At 40.6% G+C, this 25,234-nt stretch overlaps 1 protein-coding gene across 6 annotated transcripts in view; it reads left to right on the top strand.

The window, feature by feature from the left end:
* The window catches only part of Zir (dedicator of cytokinesis), a 304,369-nt gene that overhangs the window by 12,607 nt on the left and 266,528 nt on the right, over positions 1-25,234 (top strand). For all 6 annotated transcript variants that reach the window (XM_071661769.1, XM_071661767.1, XM_071661771.1 and 3 more), the window contains exons 6-10: positions 3,343-3,606; positions 9,183-9,320; positions 9,524-9,689; positions 18,639-18,829; positions 24,691-24,868. In XM_071661769.1, the coding sequence (XP_071517870.1) occupies positions 3,343-3,606; positions 9,183-9,320; positions 9,524-9,689; positions 18,639-18,829; positions 24,691-24,868 (937 nt within the window). The remainder of the gene's footprint in view (positions 1-3,342; positions 3,607-9,182; positions 9,321-9,523; positions 9,690-18,638; positions 18,830-24,690; positions 24,869-25,234) is intronic.

Below are 25,234 nucleotides of genomic sequence, written 5' to 3'. Positions count from 1 at the left end.
GGACTGAACCAGGGCATGTGAAACATCTGGGGTTAACCATGGAAAGGTCTGTGGGGCCTGGATGTGGATAGGGAGTTGTGGTTTCAGTGCATTATACACGGCAGCCAGAAACTGAGTGTGAACAAATGTGGCTTTTTTTTTTCTGTTTTCCTGGTGCTACCTCCCTGGTGCAGGGGGTGACAATGCCGTTTCCTGTGGGGAAGGATGGTGCCAGGAGTGGATGAAGACAAGCAAGTATGAATATGTACATGTGTATGTATGTATATTGTTTTTTCATACTATTCGCCATTTCCTGCATTAGCGAGGTAGCGTTGAGAACAGAGGACTGGGCCTTTGAGGGAATATCCTCACCTGACCCCCTTCTCTGTTCCCTCTTTTGGAAAATTAAAAAAAAAAAAAACAAAAAAAACACAGCCTCTTATCCACAGCCAGGCCCCACCTTTCTCTGGTTTCTACTGGCTGTTTTACATACCCTGGATTAGTCCATTGACAGCACATTACTCCCTTGTATACCACATTGCTCCAGTTCACTCTCTCCTATCCATGGTTTTCACTCCCACATGTTCAGTCCCTTAGCACTCATATTCTTATTCATTCCATCCTACTCCCCTTCTCCTTATATGCCTTCACTTCTGACAGCTTTTTAATCTCTCCCAAATGATTCTCTCCACGTGTTCAAACCATTTCAGCACACCCTATGCGGCTCTCAACCATACTCTTCTTTTTAATATACTTCTCCATTGCTCTATCATTTCATTTCTGTCACATGCACCCTTTTCCTTAACTTCTGATATACAATTTTAGCCCATGCCTCACATCCAAACAGCACTCTCTGGACTTCAAACATACCCATTTTTGCTCTTCCTGATAGTGGCCTCTCTTTCCACACATTTCTCATTTCACTCAGAGCCTTCACCAACTCACCCACTCAGACTTACCCCCAAATTTTCTTCATTTACTGACGTTCCAACTAACCTGTCTCTTTGCCTTGTTAAACTTACTAACTTTTCTTTGCTTTTAGTCAGATTTATTCTTAACTCTCTCCTTTCACACACACGTGCACGCTCACAGACTCAGACACCAACTTGTTTAGTTTTTCATTCAAATATTACTTTAGCTTGCAATTGCAATTGGCAAATGGTGGTACATACTATTCACTATGTTTAAGTTTTGAAGATGATGTAAAGAGTGAAGAGTAACCAAAGGATATAAAATGAAATAAAGGAAAAAATTTTAAGATATAAAGAAGTATTTTTATAGCATAAGAGTGGTGGATGAATGGAATAAGATGGCTGAGGACACCGTTTATGCAGACAGCAAACGTAAAAAGTATGATGTCAGAGAAATTTCAAGAGGTAGGACCATTTTACAGCATAGATTATAAAAAAGAATTTTAGAACAACATCTTCACGATATTGTGGAGGTTGAGTTCGAACAGCTAGTTTGCTGCTTTCAGCTGATAAACTCTCGTCATGTAAGACACCAACCTCTTAAGCCACCAAGCCGTTACACCTCTTTGGCAACAGTTTTGAAGGTTATTCTCCACTAGCAATTACAGTGGAATTTGGTTGTAGATGATAATTTTGAGTTTTGGTCACTGGATGTGTTGCAAAATTTATTTCCTTGTGCTTAATTGATTTATCGGAAGTAAAGTACTTACTTTCTGAGAACCTAAAATCAGACTCTGAATAGGAAGGTCTAGGCTTTTCTTCATATTTTGCCAAGCAAACTTCAAGAAGAGCTTGCTTTCCTTTTCTTTCCTTTTCTTCTTTTTGTTGCTTGAATTTCGTCTTTTGTGCACCAGATTCATGCTTCTATTTTTGAGATATTTCTAATCTGAAAGGCGTTCCTATAGAAAAAAAGATAAAATCTTTGATATCTTAAAGCTAATACTCTGTATTAAGAAGGCAAAGAGAATTCTAAGTCTGTATGTCAAGATTCTATAGACAATGCATGAAATGTTGGAGGCTTGGTAATAAGTATAATTAAAGATGATAGTAAAGCCATCAAAAAATATTTACTGCAAGCCTTTGACACACAAAGCACAGTGATTTACAGAATATATAGATGCATCTGCTCATTTCATTTATCCGTCATAGGATGAGGAGAGTGAAAGGCATGCAAGCTGCAAAGTAGGCAAGTTTGCCAATGGGCACTGGTGGGAATGCCATCATGTGACTTGCAAATTATTTGCCAATTAGTGTGAAGTTTTAACTAGTCATGCAGCTTATTTTTATGACTATGATATTGACTAAATCATTGTACCACCTATTACATTTTTTTGTGCTCATCCTAATCATTCATTCCTTCCAAGTAGATACCATCCATTCACCACCCTATTCTCTTTCAGATGTAAATGAAATTCTTCATTCCACCACTCACCACCTTTTCTCATAAGTCCAAATTCCTCCTTTTGCTTCTTGCATGCTTCACATGCACGTATAAACTGTTTCCCTTAGTGTCCTCCACTTTTCTTCCACTCCTGTAGTGTCAAACTCCCTCTCATTGTCATTATTCATTTAGTCTCTTAGTATCTCAGCATGCAGGCAAATTTTCCAAGCTTGTCACTTTTACCTTTTTCACTGTTGTCAAGACCGATTAGACATTCACCTTACTTCCTGTCATGTTAGCAACCATCAGACTGTCCCTTGCACTCTATTAGTTAGCTTATAATATATTAACCCCTATTATCGGAACCCCACTTACACATACTTATGAATGTACCTTTTCTTGCACCTTATTACTTCTAGTCACCATTCTGCATTCAGCTTTTCTGTTTTCATGTATATAAAGATCCGTTTTCTCCCGAGTTACACTCTCATTTGCCACATCATTGACTCTTGCATTGAGATCCCTAAGCATCAATATTTAAGCTTGCATTGAGATCCCTTAGCACCAATATTTAAGCTTGCATTGAGATCCCTTAGCACCAATATTTAAGCCTTATCATCAAAGCTGCCAAAGTTTTTGCTCAGCTGCTTCCAAAATGCATTCCTTTGTTCTCAAAACCTGGAGCATACACACAAATAGTCCCCAATTTCTTATTGTAGACCTCATTTTAACGTGCATGAATCTTGAACTTACTTCTTTGCACTCATTAAAACTTTCCCACATTCAGCAGAAGGACCATCCATTTTTTTCCCTTTGTTCATTTATAAACCCCTACTTTACCCTTGAACACGCCCAAACCAATCCCTCCCCATACAGTATATTTGTATATATTTGTAAATATATACAAATATACAAATATATTTTTTTTTCTTTTTTTTTTTTTTGCTTGCGCTACCTCGCAAATGCGGGAGAGCGACAAAGAAAAAAAAATTGTAAATATGATTTTTTCAGGAGTCGCTGTTTGTTCTTTATCCGTCCCAAGATGAAGAAGACATAATAGAACGTCGGTTTTACCCAGAAGTACCAATGCCTCATTCAGGACATCATATTCAAGTTAAATGTATCAACCTCCGTCTAGAGCTAGAAATAGAACCAGTATTTGCTACAATGGCTCTATATGACTTGAGAGATAAGAAAAAGGTGTCAGAGAACTTTTGTTTTGATATGAACCCTGAGCCACTAAAGAGAATGCTGACTTCCCACATTCCATATCAGGTTAGTACTTAACTTTAGCATGATTTAGGAGAATAGAGTAACATGGTTCATTGTATGTTGATGGTCACTGTGGCCTCATATACATGGACATTGATTCTTAACTGTACAGTTTATATGGTTATCAATATTATATATGCTATTTCCCATGTGATAGAGTGTAAGAATGTAAACTCTAGATTGATATGGGTAAAACTGAAAGTGGATGGAGAGAGATGGGTGATTATTGGTGCATATGCACCTGGGCAGAAAAGAAAGATCATGAGAGGCAAGTGTTTTGGGAGCAGCTGAGTGAGTGTGTTAGTAGTTTTGATGCACAAGACCAGGTTATAGTGATGGGTGATTTGAATGCAAAGGTGAATAATGTGGCAGTTAAGGGAATAATTGGTGTACATGCGGTGTTCAGTGTTGTAAATGGAAATGGTGAGGAGCTTGTAGATTTATGTGCTGAAAAAGGACTGGTGATTGGGAATACCTGGTTTGAAAAGAGAGATATACATAAGTATACGTATGTAAGTAGGAGAGATGGCCAGAGAGCGTTATTGGATTACGTGCTAATTGACAGGCGCGCGAAAGAGAGACTTTTGGATGTTGATGTTCTGAGAGGTGCAACTGGAGGGATGTCTGATCATTATCTTGTGGAGGTGAAGGTGAAGATTTGTAGAGGTTTTCAGAAAAGAAGAGAAAATGTTGGGGTGAAGAGGGTGGTGAGAGTAAGTGAGCTTGGGAAGGAGACTTGTGTGAGGAAGTACCAGGAGAGACTGAGTACAGAATGGAAAAAGGTGAGAACAAAGGAGGTAAGGGGAGTGGGGGAGGAATGGGATGTATTTAGGGAAGCAGTGAAGGCTTGTTCAAAAGATGCTTGTGGCATAAGAAGCATGTGAGGTGGGCAGATTAGAAAGGGTAGTGAGTGGTGGGATGAAGAAGTAAGATTATTAGTGAAAGAGAAGAGAGAGGCATTTGGACGATTTTTGCAGGGAAATAATGCAAATGAGTGGGAGATGTATAAAAGAAAGAGGCAGGAGGTCAAGAGAAAGGTGCAAGAGGTGAAAGGTCAAATGAGAGTTGGGGTGAGAGAGTATCATTAAATTTTAAGGAGAATAAAAAGATGTTCTCTTGATCGAGTAAGTAACGTAAGGGTAAGAGAGATGTGTGGAAATAAAAAGAGCGTGGTTGAGAGAGCAGAAGAGGGTGTTTTGAAATGGTTTGGTCACATGGAGAGAATGAGTGAGGAAAGATTGACCAAGAGGATATATGTGTCAGAGGTGGAAGGAACGAGGAGAAGAGGGAGACCAAATTGGAGGTGGAAAGATGGAGTGATAAAGATTTTGTGTGATCGGGGCCTGAACATGCAGGAGGGTGAAAGGAGGGCAAAGAATAGAGTGAATTGGAGCGATGTGGTATACCGGGGTTGACGTGCTGTCAGTGGATTGAATCAAGGCATGTGTATGGGGGTGGGTTGGGCCATTTCTTTCGTCTGTTTCCTTGCGCTACCTCGCAAACGCGGGAGACAGCGACAAAAAAAAAAAAAAAAAAAGATGTTCTGGAAGGAGGTAAATAAAGTGTGTAAGACAAGGGAACAAATGGGAACATCAGTGGAGGGGGCTAATTGGGAGGTGATAACAAGTAGTGGTGATGTGAGAAGGAGATGGAGTGAGTATTTTGAAGGTTTGTTGAATGTGTTTGATGATAGAGTGGCAGATATAGGGTGTTTTGGTCAAGGTGGTGTGCAAAGTGAGAGGGTTAGGGAGAATGATTTGGTAAACAAAGAAGAGGTAGTAAAAGCTTTGCGGAAGATGAAAGCCGGCAAGGCTGTGGGTTTGGATGGTATTGCAATGGAATTTATTAAAAAAGGGGGTGACTGTATTGTTGACTGGTTGGTAAGATTAATTAATGTATGTATGACTCATGGTGAGGTGCCTGAGGATTGGCAGAATGCATGCATAGTGCCATTGTACAAAGGCAAAGGGGATTAAAGTGAGTACTCAAATTACAGAGGTATAAGTTTGTTGAGTATTCTCGGGAAATTATATGGGAGGGTATTGATTGAGAGGGTGAAGGCATGTACAGAGCATCAGTTTGGGGAAGAGCAGTGTAGTTTCAGAAGTGGTAGAGGATGTGTGGACCAGGTGTTTTCTTTGAAGAATGTATGTGAGAAATACTTAGAAAAGCAAATGGATTTGTATGTAGCATATATGGATCTGGAGAAGGCATATGATAGAGTTGATAGAGATGCTCTGTGGACGGTATTGTGGGGGGGAGGGGGCTGTCATTTCATATGTGGGAGGGTGGCAACGGGGATGAATAACGGCAGCAAGTATGAATTATGTACGTGTGTATATATGTATATATCTGTGTATGTATATACATGTATATGTTGAAATGTATAGGTATGTATATGTGTGTGTGTGGATGCGTATGTATATACATGTGCATGTGGATGGGTTGGGCCATTCTTTCGTCTGTTTCCTTGTGCTACCTCGCTAAAGTGGGAGAAAGTGACAAAGTATAATAGAATATATTTTTTTTTTTTTTTTTTTTTCCACTGTCTCACGCGTTTGCGAGGTAGCACAAGGAAACAGACGAAAGAAATGGCCCAACCCATCCCCATACACATGTATATACATACGTCCACACACGCAAATATACATACCTACACAGCTTTCCATGGTTTACCCCAGATGCTTCACGTGCCTTGATTCAATCCACTGACAGCACGTCAACCCCGGTATACCACATCGCTCCAATTCACTCTATTCCTTGCCCTCCTTTCACCCTCCTGCATGTTCAGGCCCCGATCACACAAAATCTTTTTCACTCCATCTTTCCACCTCCAATTTGGTCTCCCTCTTCTCCTCGTTCCCTCCACCTCCGACACATATATCCTCTTGGTCAATCTTTCCTCACTCATTCTCTCCATGTGCCCAAACCATTTCAAAACACCCTCTTCTGCTCTCTCAACCACGCTCTTTTTATTTCCACACATCTCTCTTACCCTTACATTACTTACTCGATCAAACCACCTCACACCACACATTGTCCTCAAACATCTCATTTCCAGCACATCCATCCTCCTGCGCACAACTCTATCCATAGCCCACGCCTCGCAACCATACAACATTGTTGGAACCACTATTCCTTCAAACATACCCATTTTTGCTTTCCAAGATAATGTTCTCGACTTCCACACATTCTTCAAGGCTCCCAGAATTTTCGCCCCCTCCCCCACCCTATGATCCACTTCCGCCTCCATGGTTCCATCCGCTGCCAGATCCACTCCCAGATATCTAAAACACTTCACTTCCTCCAGTTTTTCTCCATTCAAACTCACCTCCCAATTGACTTGACCCTCAACCCTACTGTACCTAATAACCTTGCTCTTATTCACATTTACTCTTAACTTTCTTCTTTCACACACTTTACCAAACTCAGTCACCAGCTTCTGCAGTTTCTCACATGAATCAGCCACCAGCGCTGTATCATCAGCAAACAACAACTGACTCACTTCCCAAGCTCTCTCATCCCCAACAGACTTCATACTTGCCCCTCTTTCCAAAACTCTTGCATTCACCTCCCTAACAACCCCATCCATAAACAAATTAAACAACCATGGAGACATCACACACCCCTGCCGCAAACCTACATTCACTGAGAACCAATCACTTTCCTCTCTTCCTCCACGTACACATGCCTTACATCCTCGATAAAAACTTTTCACTGCTTCTAACAACTTGCCTCCCACACCATATATTCTTAATACCTTCCACAGAGCATCTCTATCAACTCTATCATATGCCTTCTCCAGATCCATAAATGCTACATACAAATCCATTTGCTTTTCTAAGTATTTCTCACATACATTCTTCAAAGCAAACACCTGATCCACACATCCTCTACCACTTCTGAAACCACACTGCTCTTCCCCAATCTGATGCTCTGTACATGCCTTCACCCTCTCAATCAATACCCTCCCATATAATTTACCAGGAATACTCAACAAACTTATACCTCTGTAATTTGAGCACTCACTCTTATCCCCTTTGCCTTTGTACAATGGCACTATGCACGCATTCCGCCAATCCTCAGGCACCTCACCATGAGTCATACATACATTAAATATAAATATAAATAATGATATATATGTATTGCCCCTGAGGTTGGGAGAAAGAATTCTACCTCTGTGATTCCTGCATGTTGGTGAAGGTGACTAAAAGGGGAGGGAACAGGGGGCTGAGAATCTTCCCCTCCAGTTATTTACTTTTCCAAATGAAGGAACGGAGAAAGGGGCAAAGTAAGGATTTTCCATCAAACTGTCAGTCCTCTGTTTTTAATGCTATCTTGCTAATGTAGTAAATGGCAAATATGTATGAGAAAAATATATTTGCATATATACACACACACACACACACACACACACACACATATACACCTGCAGCACTCAGGAACCTGACCACATCCATTAGTTAGAACCACTGGTTATAAAGAGATGTGTATATGTACGTGTGCTAAGAGTGATTGGTAGTTGAATAGTAAATGCTTGGTGTCTTCTTTTTGGTAGTTGAATTGTGTTCATGAAGAGTATCGTGATATATTGAAACTGTTTGAAGTGTTATTGTGATCGGTGTTGTCTAGAGTGTAAGAAGGATAGTGTGATTTGTTTTTATCTGGGCAGTGTGTTTTCGGGTTGGTATATGTCTGGTGGGTTGGAATTTAAGGGTGATTTGGGAGGTCTGTTGTTTGGTTCGTTTTGGATTATTTTATGTGTATGTGTTTTGTCAGTATTATATTGATTGGGGGTGAGAGGCTCTTAAAGTAGGAGTTACTGAAGTATGAAACAGCATTAAGCTTTTTATTTTTACTTGGGTGTTGGAGATGGTTACAGAATGGGTTGGATGGGAGGGGTGTAGTGCTGTTGCATAGAATTGAGTGTTGAGCATATTGAAGTGGAAGAGTATTGGGAAGATCTTTGTTTCAATGTGATGGTGTTGAGTATCTGGGGTTTTTAGGCAGCCAGTGATTATTCTGAATGCACTATTTTGTGTTCTGCAGCTTTGATATATATGCTTTTGAAAGAATGGAAAACTCGGCAGGTGAAGCATAGTTCAGAGTGGAGCAGGTGAATTTGTTTGTAGATGTTGTTGAGGGATTTTTCACTTTGTGTTCTGAGAACATTTAGTTCATGGTGCTTGCTTGTCTTTGTTATTGGTGCGGGGAATGAATGTCATTTGTATTGTCATGTGTTATGCTGTGAATGGTTGATATTTTGTTCACTGGGAGTTTTCATAGGACACATTTCTGAGGTACTCTCTTAGATTGAGTGGGATTAACCAGGGTTTCATTTGGTTTTAGGGTCATTGTAGTTCCTAGTTTACATAAATGACTTCCTGGAAAGGTAGGGAATACACCAGAATGTGTTTGTATGTTACTGCAGCCTTAAGAGAAGCAAATTTGTTGATATAACATTGTTAGAAGCATCTACTGTTACAAACCAATCCTTAGTGTCACAGTATATTTATCTGTATCAAAGGTCTTGATATTTGTTACCTTTTAATCCACAGATTGAGAATTTCTTATTTCAGGATATTTCAACTTTGAGTCGCACCTGTGTTTTTGAGATCACATACCCATCGAGTGACTTGTTTCTTGTTGTTCGTTTAGAGAAGGTGCTACAGGGTGACATAAGTGATGTGGTGGGACCTTACATGAAGGATGATGCGGTCAGTAGTTGTATGTATTGTAAGCCTCTTGCAAATATATTTTCTTATTAAACTATAATATTGAATTGGCAGTACACATAATTACGTTTGATTGTGGTTATTCTTTGAAGAGTTAGGTTTTGCTTTCTCTGATTGATGATTATTGACTGAAGGAAATTTTTTATTTACCCATTCAAAGATATTTGTGACTATTTCACATTTAGAACCGAGAGAAACTAAAATCAGCAGCTGTGGCTTGTTGTGAACGATTAGGGAAGTATCGTATGCCCTTAGCATGGACTGCAATCAATTTGATGAGCATTTTCACTGGTGTCCATGGAGATCGTGAAAATGCCCCAGAGAGAGAACCTTCAGGCTCAAACAGTCTTGGTGAGCAACTGGTTTCTTTTTTTCTCATATTTGTTTGCTATTGTATGTAATTTAGTGATTATCTTGCTTAACATTTTCTGCCTAAAAGAGGAAACTTTATGCAGTTGCCCAAGTTTGAAACTCTGATGATAGTATAATTCAATCACTTAGAATTTCATTTTGAAATTGTTTCTCTTTCCTTATTCTCATATTCTGTCCACTGATCACATGGCCCTACCATTTACCTCTTAGTAATGTTCTTTGTGTATCCTTATCCATTTCAGTTATTACTCATTTGGTTCTTCTAGCCATCCCTCTGTATTTTCTCACCCATTCATCTGTATTTTTGTATCTATGATTAAATCCTTACGAGCGGCTGAGATAGTACTTGTGTAGATAAGAGTCAAAACACCATTTTACCCCCAAAATTTGTTGTATCCTTGAGGATTTCTGTAGAGTATAAATGCATGTCTTCGTTGTTTTAACCAATGCCTTACAGTGGCAGGCAGACACCCCCCCCTTGTGGCTTCAGAATGCAACAAAGTTATTTCAGTCCATTACACAAGGCAGCTAGTGAATGGACATAAGAAAATGAGACCTTTTCTTTGTCTGCTCTTGGTGCTACTTTGCTAATGTGGGAAAAGGTGAACAGGTATGAAAGAAAAAAGTATCTTTAAGACTGTAATATGTACCCAACAACCATGAAATAATAGAAAAACAAATTCAAATTACCATGTAGCTTTTGTCATGCAGCTGTAGAAGTTTATGGCCTTGTTGATGGAAGGGTAAGAAAAGTACAAAGCATACAGAAAGTGAGAGATAAAGACTGAAGGATCTAGCTGAAAAGTGGGTGGCTCCAAATATAGAAAGATTAGTAAAGCAGGAGGTTGCTAGATGTTATTAATGATTAATTGATGTTTAGAAAGGTCATATACCAGATAGGAGGAAAGGGAAAAGAAGAAAGAAATTCTTCTTGAAAGATTACTGGGGGCTAAGGAATTGCCAGATGCAATTTTGGTAGTAAAACAAGAATGTGTGGTTATGATCAAGATGTAAGTGGGTGACCAGTTATAGTTGCATATGACGTGTGAGTCATCTAACCAGGAGGTACTGAGGCAAGCTAAGAAACTTATAGACAGCATCAAATTCAGTGAGATATTCATCAGATATGATAAGTCAGGAAGAGGGGGAGAAAAGGGAAGAATACATTCAGAAGACAGAAAACTGGACATACCAACAAGACTAGTATGGAGCAGCCCTGCCAGCAGTGTGTTAGATGGTAATTTAAGACTGCAAATGATTTATTTAAATGTTGATGGATTAATAGCAAATGGTAAAGAGCTTGAATTTAAGGATCATCATTTAAAATGCACTTCATACTGTTGGAATAGTGGAAATAAAGTGTACTAATGAGATAAGATCTTGCCTATTCTGCCCATAGTAAGGAAGGAAAGAGAAGGCAAAGGAAAAGAGATAGACCTAGCACTGTAGATAGCATTTTGTTGATTAGTAACCATAGCTATTTTCTGTTTTTATTCTTTTTTTTATTATTATTTTGCTTTGTCGCTGTCTCCCGCGTTTGCGAGGTAGCGCAAGGAAACAGACAAAAGAAATGGCCCAACCCACTTCCATACACATGTATATACATACACGTCCACACACGCAAATATACATACCTATACATCTCAATGTACACATATATATACACACACAGACACATACATATATACCCATACACACAATTCACACTGTCTGCCTTTATTCATTCCCATCGCCACCTCGCCACACGTGGAATACCATCCCCCTCCCCCCACATGTGTGTGAGGTAGCGCTAGGAAAAGACAACAAAGGCCCCATTCGTTCACACTCAGTCTCTAGCTGTCATGCAATAATGCCCGAAATCACAGCTCCCTTTCCACATCCAGGCCCCACACAACTTTCCATGGATTACCCCAGACGCTTCACATGCCCTGATTCAATCCACTGACAGCACTTCAACCCCGGTATACCACATCGATCCAATTCACTCTATTCCTTGCCCTCCTTTCACCCTCCTGCATGTTCAGGCCCCGATCACTCAAAATCTTTTTCACTCCATCTTTCCACCTCCAGTTTGGTCTCCCACTTCTCCTCGTTCCCTCCACCTCCAACACATATATCCTCTTGGTCAATCTTTCCTCACTCATTCTCTCCATGTGCCCAAACCATTTCAAAACTCCCTCTTCTGCTCTCTCAACCATGCTCTTTTTATTTCCACACATCTCTCTTACCCTTACATTACTTACTCGATCAAACCACCTCGCACCACACATTGTCCTCAAGCATCTCATTTCCAGCACCTCCACCCTCCTGCGTACAACTCTATCCATAGCCCACGCCTCGCAACCATACAACATTGTTGGAATCACTATTCCTTCAAACATACCCATTTTTGCTTTCCGAGATAATGTTCTCGACTTCCACACATTCTTCAAGGCTCCCAGGATTTTCGCCCCTCCCCCACCCTATGATTCACTTCCGCTTCCATGGTTCCATCCACTGCCAGATCCACTCCCAGATATCTAAAACACTTTACTTCCTTCAGTTTTTCTCCATTCAAACTTACCTCCCAATTGACTTGACCCTCAACCCTACTCTACCTAATAACCTTGCTCTTATTCACATTTACTCTTAAATTTCTTCTTTCACACACTTTACCAAACTCAGTCACCAGCTTCTGCAGTTTCTCACATGAATCAGCCACCAGCGCTGTATCATCAGCGAACAACAACTGACTCACTTCCCAAGCTCTCTCATCCCCAACAGACTTCATACTTGCCCCTGTTTCCAAAACTCTTGCATTCACCTCCCTAACAACCCCATCCATAAACAAATTAAACAACCATGGAGACATCACACACCCCTGCCGCAAACCTACATTCACTGAGAACCAATCACTTTCCTCTCTTCATACATGTACACATGCCTTACATCCTCGATAAAAACTTTTCACTGCTTCTAACAACTTGCCTCCCACACCATATATTCTTAATACCTTCCACAGAGCATCTCTATCAACTCTATCATATGCCTTCTCCAGATCCATAAATGCTACATACAAATCCATTTGCTTTTCTAAGTATTTCTCACATACATTCTTCAAAGCAAACACATGATCCACACATCCTCTACCACTTCTGAAACCACACTGCTCTTCCCCAATCTGATGCTCTGTAGATGCCTTCACCCTCTCAATCAATACCCTCCCATATAATTTACCAGGAATACTCAACAAACTTATACCTCTGTAATTTGAGCACTCACTCTTATCCCCTTTGCCTTTGTACAGTGGCACTATGCACGCATTCTGCCAATCCTCAGGCACCTCACCATGAGTCATACATACATTAAATAACCTTACCAACCAGTCAACAATACAGTCACCCCCTTTTTTAATAGATTCCACTGCAATACCATCCAAACCTGCTGCCTTGCCGGCTTTCATCTTCCACAAAGCTTTTACTACCTCTTCTCTGTTTACCAAATCATTTCCCTAACCCTCTCACTTTGCACACCACCTTGACCAAAACACCCTATATCTGCCACTCTATCATCAAACACATTCAACAAACCTTCAAAATACTCACTCCATCTCCTTCTCACATCACCACTACTTGTTATCACCTCCCCATTAGCGCCCTTCACTGAAGTCCCCATTTGCTCCCTTGTCTTACGCACTTTATTTACCTCCTTCCAGAACATCTTTTTATTCTCCCTAAAATTTAATGATACTCTCTCACCCCAACTCTCATTTGCCCTCTTTTTCACCTCTTGCACCTTTCTCTTGACCTCCTGTCTCTTTCTTTTATACATCTCCCACTCAATTGCATTTTTTCCCTACAAAAATCGTCCAAATGCCTCTCTCTTCTCTTTCACTAATATTCTTACTTCTTCATCCCACCACTCACTACCCTTTCTAATCTGCCCACCTCCCACGCTTCTCATGCCACAAGCATCTTTTGCGCACTCCATCACTGATTCCCTAAATACATCCCATTCCTCCCCCACTCCCCTTACTTCCATTGTTCTCACCTTTTTCCATTCTGTACTCAGTCTCTCCTGGTACTTACTCACACAAGTCTCCTTCCCAAGCTCCCTTACTCTCACCACCCTCTTCACCCCATCATTCACTCTTCTTTTCTGAAAACCCATACAAATCTTCACCTTAGCCTCCACAAGATAATGATCAGACATCCCTCCAGTTGTACCTCTCAGCACATTAACATCCAAAAGTCTCTCTTTCGCACGCCTGTCAATTAACACGTAATCCAATAACGCTCTCTGGCCATCTCTCCTACTTACATACTTATACTTATGTATATCTCGCTTTTTAAACCAGGTATTCCCAATCACCAGTCCTTTTTCAGCACATAAATCTACAAGCTCTTCACCATTTCCATTTACAACACTGAACACCCCATGTATACCAATTATTCCCTCAACTGCCACATTACTCACCTTTGCATTCAAATCACCCATCACTATAAATCGGTCTTGTGCATCAAAACCACTAACACACTCATTCAGCTGCTCCCAAAACACTTGCCTCTCATGATCTTTCTTCTCATGCCCAGGTGCATATGCACCAATAATCACCCATCTCTCTCCATCCACTTTCAGTTTTACCCATATTAATCGAGAATTTACTTTCTTACATTCTATCACATACTCCCACAACTCCTGTTTCAGGAGTACTGCTACTCCTTCCCTTGCTCTTGTCCTCTCACAAACCCCTGACTTTACTCCCCAGACATTCCCAAACCACTCTTCCCCTTTACCCTTGAGCTTCGTTTCACTCAGAGCCCAAACATCCAGGTTCCTTTCCTTAAACATACTACCTATCTATCCTTTTTTCACGTCTTGATTACATCCACACACATTTAGACACCCCAATCTGAGTCTACGAGGAGGATGAGCACTCCCCGCGTGACTCCTGTTTCCCATTTTTAGAAAGTTAAAATACAAGGAGGGAAGGATTTCTGGCCCCCCGCTCCTGTCCCCTTTAGTCGCCTTCTACGACACGTGAGGAATGCGTGGGAAGCATTCTTTCACCCCTATCCCCAGGGATAATATATATATTTTCTTTCATACTATTTGCCATTTCCCGCGATAGCGAGGTAGCGTTAAGAACAGAGGACTGGGTCATTGAGGGAATATCCTCACCTGGCCCTCTTCTCTGTTCCTTCTTTTGGGAAAAAAAAAAAAAAAAAATATATATATATATATATATATATATATATATATATATATATATATATATATATATATATATATATATATTATATTTATGTGAAAAAAGGAGAGATAGGTAGTATGTTTGAGGAAAGGAACCTGGATGTTTGGGCTCTGAGTGAAACGAAGCTCAAGGGTAAAGGGGAAGAGTGGTTTGGGAATGTCTTGGGAGTAAAGTCAGGGGTTTGTGAGAGGACAAGAGCAAGGGAAGGAGTAGCAGTACTCCTGAAACAGGAGTTGTGGGAGTATGTGATAGAATGTAAGAAAGTAAATTCTCGATTAATATGGGTAAAACTGAAAGTGGATGGAGAGAGATGGGTGATTATTGGTGCATATGCACCTGGGCATGAGAAGAAAGATCATGAGAGGCAAGTGTTTTGGGAGCAGCTGAATGAGTGTGTTAGTGGTTTTGATGCACGAGACCGGGTTATAGTGATGGGTGATTTGAATGCAAAGGTGAGTAATGTGGCAGTTGAGGGAATAATTGGTATACATGGGGTGTTCAGTGTTGTAAATGGAAATGGTGAAGAGCTTGTAGATTTATGTGCTGAAAAAGGACTGGTGTTTGGGAATACCTGGTTTAAAATGCGAGATATACATAAGTATATGTATGTATTAGGAGAGATGGGCCAGAGAGCGTTATTGGATTACGTGTTAATTGACAGGCGCGCGAAAGAGAGACTTTTGGATGTTAATGTGCTGAGAGGTGCAACTGGAGGGATGTCTGATCATTATCTTGTGGAGGCTAAGGTGAAGATTTGTATGGGTTTTCAGAAAAGAAGAGTGAATGTTGGGGTGAAGAGGGTGGTGAGAGTAAGTGAGCTTGGGAAGGAGACTTGTGTGAGTAAGTACCAGGAGAGACTGAGTACAGAATGGAAAAAGGTGAGAACAATGGAAGTGAGGGGAGTGGGGGAGGAATGGGATGTATTTAGGGAATCAGTGATGGAGTGCGCAAAAGATGCTTGTGGCATGAGAAGAGTGGGAGGTGGGTTGTGTAGAAAGGGTAGTGAGTGGTGGGATGAAGAAGTAAGATTATTAATGAAAGAGAAGAGAGAGGCATTTGGACGATTTTTGTAGGGAAAAAATGCAATTGAGTGGGAGATGTATAAAAGAAAGAGACAGGAGGTCAAGAGAAAGGTGCAAGAGGTGAAAAAGAGGGCAAATGAGAGTTGGGGTGAGAGAGTATCATTAAATTTTAGGGAGAAAAAAAAGATGTTCTGGAAGGAGGTAAATAAAGTGCGTAAGACAAGGGAGCAAATGGGACTTCAGTGAAGGGCGCAAATGGGGAGGTGATAACAAGTAGTGGTGATGGAGAAGGAGATGGAGTGAGTATTTTGAAGGTTTGTTGAATGTGTTTGATGATAGAGTGGCAGATATAGGGTGTTTTGGTTGAGGTGGTGTGCAAAGTGAGAGGGTTAGGGAAAATGATTTGGTAAACAGAGAAGAGGTAGTAAAAGCTTTGCGGAAGATGGAAGCCGGCAAGGCAGCAGGTTTGGATGGTATTGCAGTGGAATTTATTAAAAAAGGGGGTGACTGTATTGTTGACTGGTTGGTAAGGTTATTTAATGTATGTATGACTCATGGTGAGGTGCCTGAGGATTGGCAGAATGCGTGCATAGTGCCATTGTACAAAGGCAGAGGGGATAAGAGTGAGTGCTCAAATTACAGAGGTATAAGTTTGTTGAGTATTCCTGGTAAATTATATGGGAGGGTATTGATTGAGAGGGTGAAGGCATGTACAGAGCATCAGATTGGGGAAGAGCAGTGTGGTTTCAGAAGTGGTAGAGGATGTGTGGATCAGGTGTTTGCCTTGAAGAATGTATGTGAGAAATACTTAGAAAAGGAAATGGATTTGTATGTAGCATTTATGGATCTGGAGAAGGCATATGCTAGAGTTGATAGAGATGCTTTGTGGAAGGTATTAAGAATATATAATGGTGTGGGAGGCAAGTTGTTAGAAGCAGTGAAAAGTTTTTATCGAGGATGTAAGGCATGTGTACGTGTAGGAAGAGAGGAAAGTGATTGGTTCTCAGTGAATGTAGGTTTGCGGCAGGGATGTGTGATGTCTCCATGGTTGTTTGATTTGTTTATATATATATTACATTTATTTATAAGAATAAATAAAATTTATTTATTTATTTTGCTTTGTCGCTGTCTCCTGCGTTTGTGAGGTAGTGCAAGGAAACAGACGAAAGAAATGGCCCAACCCACCCCCATACACATGTATATACATACACGTCCACACACGCAAATATACATACCTATACATCTCAATGTACACATATATATACACACACAGACACATACATATATACCCATGCACACAATTCTCACTGTTTGCCTTTATTCATTCCCACCGCCACCTCGCCACACATGGAATACCCTCCCCCCTCATGTGTGCGAGGTAGCACTAGGAAAAGACAACAAAGGCCCCATTCGTTCACACCCTGTCTCTAGCTGTCATGCAATAATGCCCGAAACCACAGCTCCCTTTCCACATCCAGGCCCCACACAACTTTCCATGGTTTACCCCAGACGCTTCACATGCCCTGATTCAATCCACTGACAGCACGTCAACCCCAGTATACCACATCGATCCAATTCACTCTATTCCTTGCCCGCCTTTCACCCTCCTTCATGTACAGGCCCCGATCTTTCAAAATCTTTTTCACTCCATCTTTCCATCTCCAATTTGGTCTCCCACTTCTATATATATATATATATATATATATATATATATATATATATATATATATATATATATATATACACACACACATATATACATATATATACACACATACACACATACATTTATATATACATATGAAAATGTAAGAAATAATTTAGAAAACTGAAAGTTCTAGCTTGAAATGAAATGAAAAATGAATGTCACATAATGGTTCAACCTCTGGCTATGGAAAAGGGAAATGTATAATTTTTTTACACAAACGTCAATAGTAGTTTTCATCAACTTAACCGCTGTATCATACTGCCTGGTCCACTTCTCTTATCATGAAACTGGAATATTGGCGTATGATGTTTCTCAATTTTATTCTTATTGAAAATTCTTTGTGTTGATGCCAAACCTAAGATTTCTCCTCCATTGATCTTCATGTACCTGGAATTAACTTGTTCCCTGTCCACATTATCTTTTACATCTTTTTTTTGTGTTGTTACTTTACATCTTTTTTTTGTGTTGTTACTCCTTTTAACCACATGAAAAGTGTTGCTGCTTTTTAATTTTGTATATTCCTGTACCTCTACTTTCACAATTTTCAAGTATAGTTGTGGCCTGAGCTTCCTTTACCTCGAAATGCTTGCCATATGCTATGAAAAGCCCTGCCTCGTATTCAGACACCCTCATCCTTCTGCTGAATCTTTCTATAGCTTTCCTCTTTTCATTAATTGCTTCTGACAAGTGGAACATGATCCAAATATACCTTTGTTCCTGACTGCACAGGAATGCCCAGAGCAGTTGAAGTGAGCTACAAAAGGCCCCTTCATCATAATTATTAACCCCACTTATTAGGGAGAGTCCATTTAAGAGAGAACTGTCTATGACCATGGTCAGGTGGGTTTTGTCATACAATATTATGTGTTGATTTTTTGCTTGAATTAGCAGGAATTAAGGTGGAGTTGTCTATTTTGGTTGCTTATGTTGCTCATGGAATAATCATCTTATGGAATAATTTTCAGATCGGAAACAGAGCTCTTCTAGCTATGAAGAACTGAAGAGGAAGAGTGGCTCTGGTTCATTAACAAGAAGAGGATCTTTAGAACGAAGGAGTTTCAGTGAAAAGAGGCGTAGCTGGTCCCCTGAGGAATTTGGTGCTTGCCTTGATTCATTTCGACCTGTAACACTCACTGTATCATCATTTTTTAAGCAGGTAGATACATGTTTTAAGTAATGATAGACTGTTGTTAGAGATGAAAGGTAGGCTTCTATATCTTCCACTGACGACATTTTGCAGAGGTATGTAACATTTATTCCTGGAAATGGGGAATGATATCTATCCATCTATCTAACTGTATCTCTGATGCCCAATCCCTTTGGGAACTCCCCCTAGGAGGTGGCCATGGCAAAAGTCTCTCCATAACTGCTGAACTCCAGTGCTGCTTCTTAATCTTGAGTGCTTCACCCTTAACAGGCCACCGACAGAGGGCAACTCTAGTGCAGTGTTTTCAGAGGCTCCCATCTAATATTCCCACCAACTACTATTACCTAATGTGTCTACTTAATGTTCCATCCTACTACTTCCACCTAATTTTTTATTATTATTATTTTGCTTTGTCGCTGTCTCCCGCGTTAGTGAGTTAGCGCAAGGAAACAGACGAAAGAATGGCCCAACCCACCCACATACACATGTATATACATACGCGTCCACACCCGCAAATATACATACCTATACATCTCAACGTATACATATATATACACACACAGACATATACATATATACACATGTACATAATTCATACTATCTGCCTTTATTCATTCCCATCGCCACCCCGCCACACATGAAATAACAACCCCCTCCCCCCTCATGTGCACGAGGTAGCGCTAGGAAGACAACAAAGGCCCCATTCATTCACACTCAGTCTCTAGCTGTCATGTAATAATGCACCGAAACCACAGCTCCCTTTCCACATCCAGGGCCCACAGAACTTTCTATGGTTTACCCAGATGCTTCACATGCCCTGGTTTAATCCATTGACAGCATGTCGTCCCCGGTATGCCACATCGTTCCAATTCACTGTATTCCTTGCATGCCTTTCACCCTCCTGCATGTTCAGCCTCGTTCCCTCCACCTCTGACACATATATCCTCTTGGTCAATCTTTCCTCGCTCATTCTCTCCATGTGACCAAACCATTTCAAAACACCCTCTTCTGCCCTCTCAGCAACACTCCTTTTATTACCACACATCTCTCTTACCCTATTATTACTTACTCGATCAAACCATCTCACACCACATATTGTCCTCAAACATCTCATTTCCAGCACATCCACCCTCCTGCGCACAACTCTATCCATAGCCCATGCCTCGCAACCATATAACCTTGTTGGAACCACTATTCCTTCAAACATACCCATTTTTTTGCTTTCCAAGATAATGTTCTCGACTTCCATGCACTTTTCAAGGCTCCCAGAATTTTTTGCCCCCTCCCCCACCCTATGATTCACTTCTGCTTCCATGGTTCCATCCACTGCCAAATCCACTCCCAGATATCTAAAACACTTCACTTCCTCTAGTTTATCTCCATTCAAACTTACCTCCCAATTGACTTGACCCTCAACCCTACTGTACCTAATAACCTTGCTCTTATTCACATTTACTCTCAACTTTCCTCTTTCACACCCTTTACCAAACTCAGTCACCAGCTTATGCAGTTTCTCACATGAATCAGCCACCAGCACTGTATCATCAGCGAACAACAACTGACTCACTTCCCAAGCTCTCTCATCTACAACAGACTGCATACTTGCCCCTCTTTCCAAAACTCTTGCATTCACCTCCCTAACAACCCCATCCATAAAAAAATCAAACAACCATGGAGACATCACACACCCCTGCCGCAAACCTACATTCACTGAGAACCAGTCACTTTCCGCTGTTCCTACACGTACACATGCCTTACATCCTCGATAAAAACTTTTCACTGCTTCTAACAACTTGCCTCCCACACAATATATTCTTAATACCTTCCACAGAGCATTTCTATCAACTCTATCATATGCCTTCTCCAGATTCATAAATGCTACATACAAATCCATTTGCTTTTCTAAATATTTCTCACATACATTCTTCAAAGCAAACACCTGATCCACACATCCTCTACCACTTCTGAAACCACACTGCTCTTCCCCAATCTGATGCTCTGTACATGCCTTCACCCTCTCAATCAATACCCTCCCATATGATTTCCCAGGAATACTTAACAAACTTATACCTCTGTAATTTGAGCACTCACCTTTGTCCCCTTTGTCTTTGTACAACGGCACTATGCTACTTTTACCTAATGCTCCCAGTTAAGGTTCCTACTTACTACTTCTACCTAATGTTTCTACCTAATACTCCTGTCTAATGTTCCTACATACTGCTTCTCTATTGCTCCTACTATTTTATCTAAAGACAGCATTCACCACAAAAGTCATGGAGTTAGGAAGAAAGACTTTTGTGGGTTGAGTGTCATCAAATGTTATGTGTGACAAGGAGAGATTGTATGTTTGTGAACAGAATGCCAGCAGTCCACAGGTGGGTGAAGTAGACACAAAAGACAGCTTCCTGGGTCAAAGGAGTGCAATTTGACAGCCACTGAAGTGCTGGCTCACTCTGTAGCCTTCATTGACCCTCCCGATAACCACATGGGTAGTATAGGTAATATGCCTCCCTGGTCAATGGCTGCCTACCAAATACTGCCTTTACATTGCAAGATACTGATATATCTTAATGTTAACCATGATAAGGAAGTCCCCTGTTTTTATATGTGTTTTTAATGTCACCCATGTTGAGGAAGTTCACTGTTTTTTTTGATGTTATTATTTTCTACTGCAAGTAAGAGAGAACTATTATACATGTGATACTTAACCTAATCAGCATGCCACTGGCATAGGGCAAATCTAGCGCAGTAATTTTCAGAGGCTTTTATGTAATGTTCTTGCTGGCTACTTTTTGATAATGTTCCAATTTATTACTTCTACCTAATGCTCCCACCTAATGTTCTTTCTATCTATGTACATCTCTGATGCCTGTTCCAGCTGGAACTGATCCATGTAAGAAACTGCAGAAGCTGGTGACTGAGTTTGGTAAAGTGTGTGAAAGAAGAAAGTTAAGAGTAAATGTGAATTAGATCAAGGTTATTAGGTACAGTAGGGTTGAGGGTCAAAATGATGACTATGGTAACAGTCTCCATAACTAAAGAACTCCAGTACCACTTCTTAGCCTTTAGTGCCTCACCCTTACCATGCCACTGGCAAAGGGCAAGTCTAGCACTGTGCTCCTGCCTAATGTTCGCAATGACTGCTACTTTCTAATGCTCCTACCTAATGTTTCTGATGACTACTACTATCAAATGCTCCTACCTACTACTTCTACCTAATGGTTTTACCTAATGCTCCTAATTAAATGTTCCTACCTACTTTTTTTTTTTTTTTTTTTTTTTTTTTTTTTGCCGCTGTCTCCCGCGTTTGCGAGGTAGCGCAAGGAAACAGACGAAAGAAATGGCCCAACCCACCCCCATACACATGTATATACATACACGTCCACACACGCAAATATACATACCTACACAGCTTTCCATGGTTTACCCCAGACGCTTCACATGCCCTGATTCAATCCACTGACAGCACGTCAACCACGGTATATCACATCGATCCAATTCACTCTATTACTTGCCCTCCTTTCACCCTCCTGCATGTTCAGGCCCCGATCACACAAAATCTTTTTCACTCCATCTTTCCACCTCCAATTTGGTCTCCCACTTCTCCTCGTTCCCTCCACCTCCGACACATATATCCTCTTGGTCAATCTTTCCTCACTCATTCTCTCCATGTGCCCAAACCATTTCAAAAACACCCTCTTCTGCTCTCTCAACCACGCTCTTTTTATTTCCACACATCTCTTTTACCCTTACGTTACTCGATCAAACCACCTCACACCACACATTGTCCTCAAACATCTCTTTTCCAGCACATCCACCCTCCTGCACACAACTCTATCCATAGCCCACGCCTCGCAACCATACAAAATTGTTGGAACCACCATTCCTTCAAACATACCCATTTTTGCTTTCCGAGATAATGTTCTCAACTTCCACACATTCTTCAAGGCTCCCAGGATTTTCGCCCCCTCCCCCACCCTATGATTCACTTCCGCTTCCATGGTTCCATCCGCTGCCAGATCCACTCCCAGATATCTAAAACACTTTACTTCCTCCAGTTTTTCTCCATTCAAACTCACCTCCCAATTGACTTGACCCTCAACCCTACTGTACCTAATAACCTTGCTCTTATTCACATTTACTCTTAACTTTCTTCTTTCACACACTTTACCAAACTCAGTCACCAGCTTCTGCAGTTTCTCACATGAATCAGCCACCAGCGCTGTATCATCAGCGAACAACAACTGACTCACTTCCCAAGCTCTCTCATCCACAACAGACTTCATACTTGCCCCTCTTTCCAAAACTCTTGCATTCACCTCCCTAACAACCCTATCCATAAACAAATTAAACAACCATGGAGACATCACACACCCCTGCCGCAAACCTACATTCACTGAGAACCAATCACTTTCCTCTCTTCCTACACGTACACATGCCTTACATCCTCGATAAAAACTTTTCACTGCTTCTAACAACTTGCCTCCCACACCATATATTCTTAATACCTTCCACAGAGCATCTCTATCAACTCTATCATATGCCTTCTCCAGATCCATAAATGCTACATGCAAATCCATTTGCTTTTCTAAGTATTTCTCTCATACATTCTTCAAAGCAAACACCTCTACCACTCTGAAACCACACTGCTCTTCCCCAATCTGATGCTCTGTACATGCCTTCACCCTCTCAATCAATACCCTCCCATGTAATTTACCAGGAATACTCAGCAAACTTATACCTCTGAAATTTGAGCACTCACTCTTATCCCCTTTGCCTTTGTACAATGGCACTATGCATGCATTCACCAATCCTCAGGCACCTCACCATGAGTCAAACATACATTAAATAACCTTACCAACCAGTCAATAATACAGTCACCCCCTTTTTTAATAAATTCCACTGCAATACCATCCAAACCTGCTGCGTTTCCGGCTTTCATCTTCCGCAAAGCTTTTACTACCTCTTCTCTGTTTACCAAATCATTTTCCCTAACCCTCTCACTTTGCACACCACCTCGACCAAAACACCCTATATCTGCCACTTTATCGTCAAACACATTCAACAAACCTTCAAAATACTCACTCCATCTCTTTCTCACATCACCACTACTTGTTATCACCTCCCCATTTGCGCCCTCCACTGAAGTTCCCATTTGCTCCCTTGTCTTACGCACTTTATTTACCTCCTTCCAGAACATCCTACCTACTACTTCTACATATTGCTCCTGTCTAATGTTCCTACCTACTATTTCTGTCTATAGCTCCTACCATTTTGCCAAAAGATGGGCCTGGTACACAGTGCTCAACCGAGGAAAAATGTAGTTAGAAAGAAGGAGCTGAGTGGATCAAGTGTTTCAAGTGTTATGTGTGACCAGGAGAGACTGGATGTTTGGATAGAATGCCTAGAGTCCACATATGGAGGCAGAAAGAAAAATTAGCTACCTGGGTGAGAGGAGTGCAACTTATCCACTGAAGTGGTGGCTCACTATGCAGCCGTCACTAACCCTCTCAAGACCCACAATGTTAGTGCTGGTCATTTACCTCCCTTGTTGGTGGCTGTTTGTCAGGTACTACCTTTACATTGCTAACTACTGATATCCATTAATGTTAGCCATGTTGGATAATTCCCTTATCATTTGATGCATTATTATTTCCTGCTGCAAATAAGAAGCCGGTATTGCACATGTGATAACCTAACCATAATACACTGAAAATGTTTTTTGGAAAAAATTCTGTGTATCACTTTGCATGGTGTAGACAGGAAGAATGTAAAATGAATGATAAAAGAAATTGTGTGTAAAAAAAGTTTAATGTTGAAAAGATTAATTTTATGTTGGGAAAGATAGTATTATACTGCAAAACTTTCAGGAAGGGGATAAATTGCGTGATGATGACCTCTATAAGTTTTTGGCTGATCTCAAACGTCCATCAAATCAGTTGAAGAAAAAATGTTTGCCAGGTTTGCTCAAGTTGGATATATCTCCAGTACGTGACCAGCCTAAGTACTGTCTCACACCAGAACTTGTTAAACTCCACCCATACCCAGGTATGTAAAATATTTTTCATTGATTCATTTTTGAGGCATTTTTTTTTATTATTACCTAGTAAAAACTTGGAGAATATGTGGAAATTTAAGAGGTATATGGACAGAAATGATAGTTATTATAGATAATTTAGCATAAATTTGATGTAAGAAAATCAATAGTTTTGTGTTTAGTTCTGAATATAAAGGTGTAGTCACCAATAGGTAGGTAGTTTCCACCCAAAGAAACTCAAATATGAGAAGATTATAACTGTAAAAGGGTGAATTTGATGGTAATGGCCTTTTATCCTCAGTAAATCTACACCTTTTTTTGTTCACAGGCTAATTCTTAGATCTTCTGTTTCTGGGTGTTAGGTAGATTGAATGGTC

The sequence above is a fragment of the Panulirus ornatus genome, chromosome 5, assembly GCF_036320965.1.
Source record: "Panulirus ornatus isolate Po-2019 chromosome 5, ASM3632096v1, whole genome shotgun sequence".
In the NCBI taxonomy this organism is placed as follows: Eukaryota; Metazoa; Arthropoda; class Malacostraca; order Decapoda; family Palinuridae; genus Panulirus; species Panulirus ornatus.
This window is presented reverse-complemented; position numbering and strand designations above follow the sequence as displayed.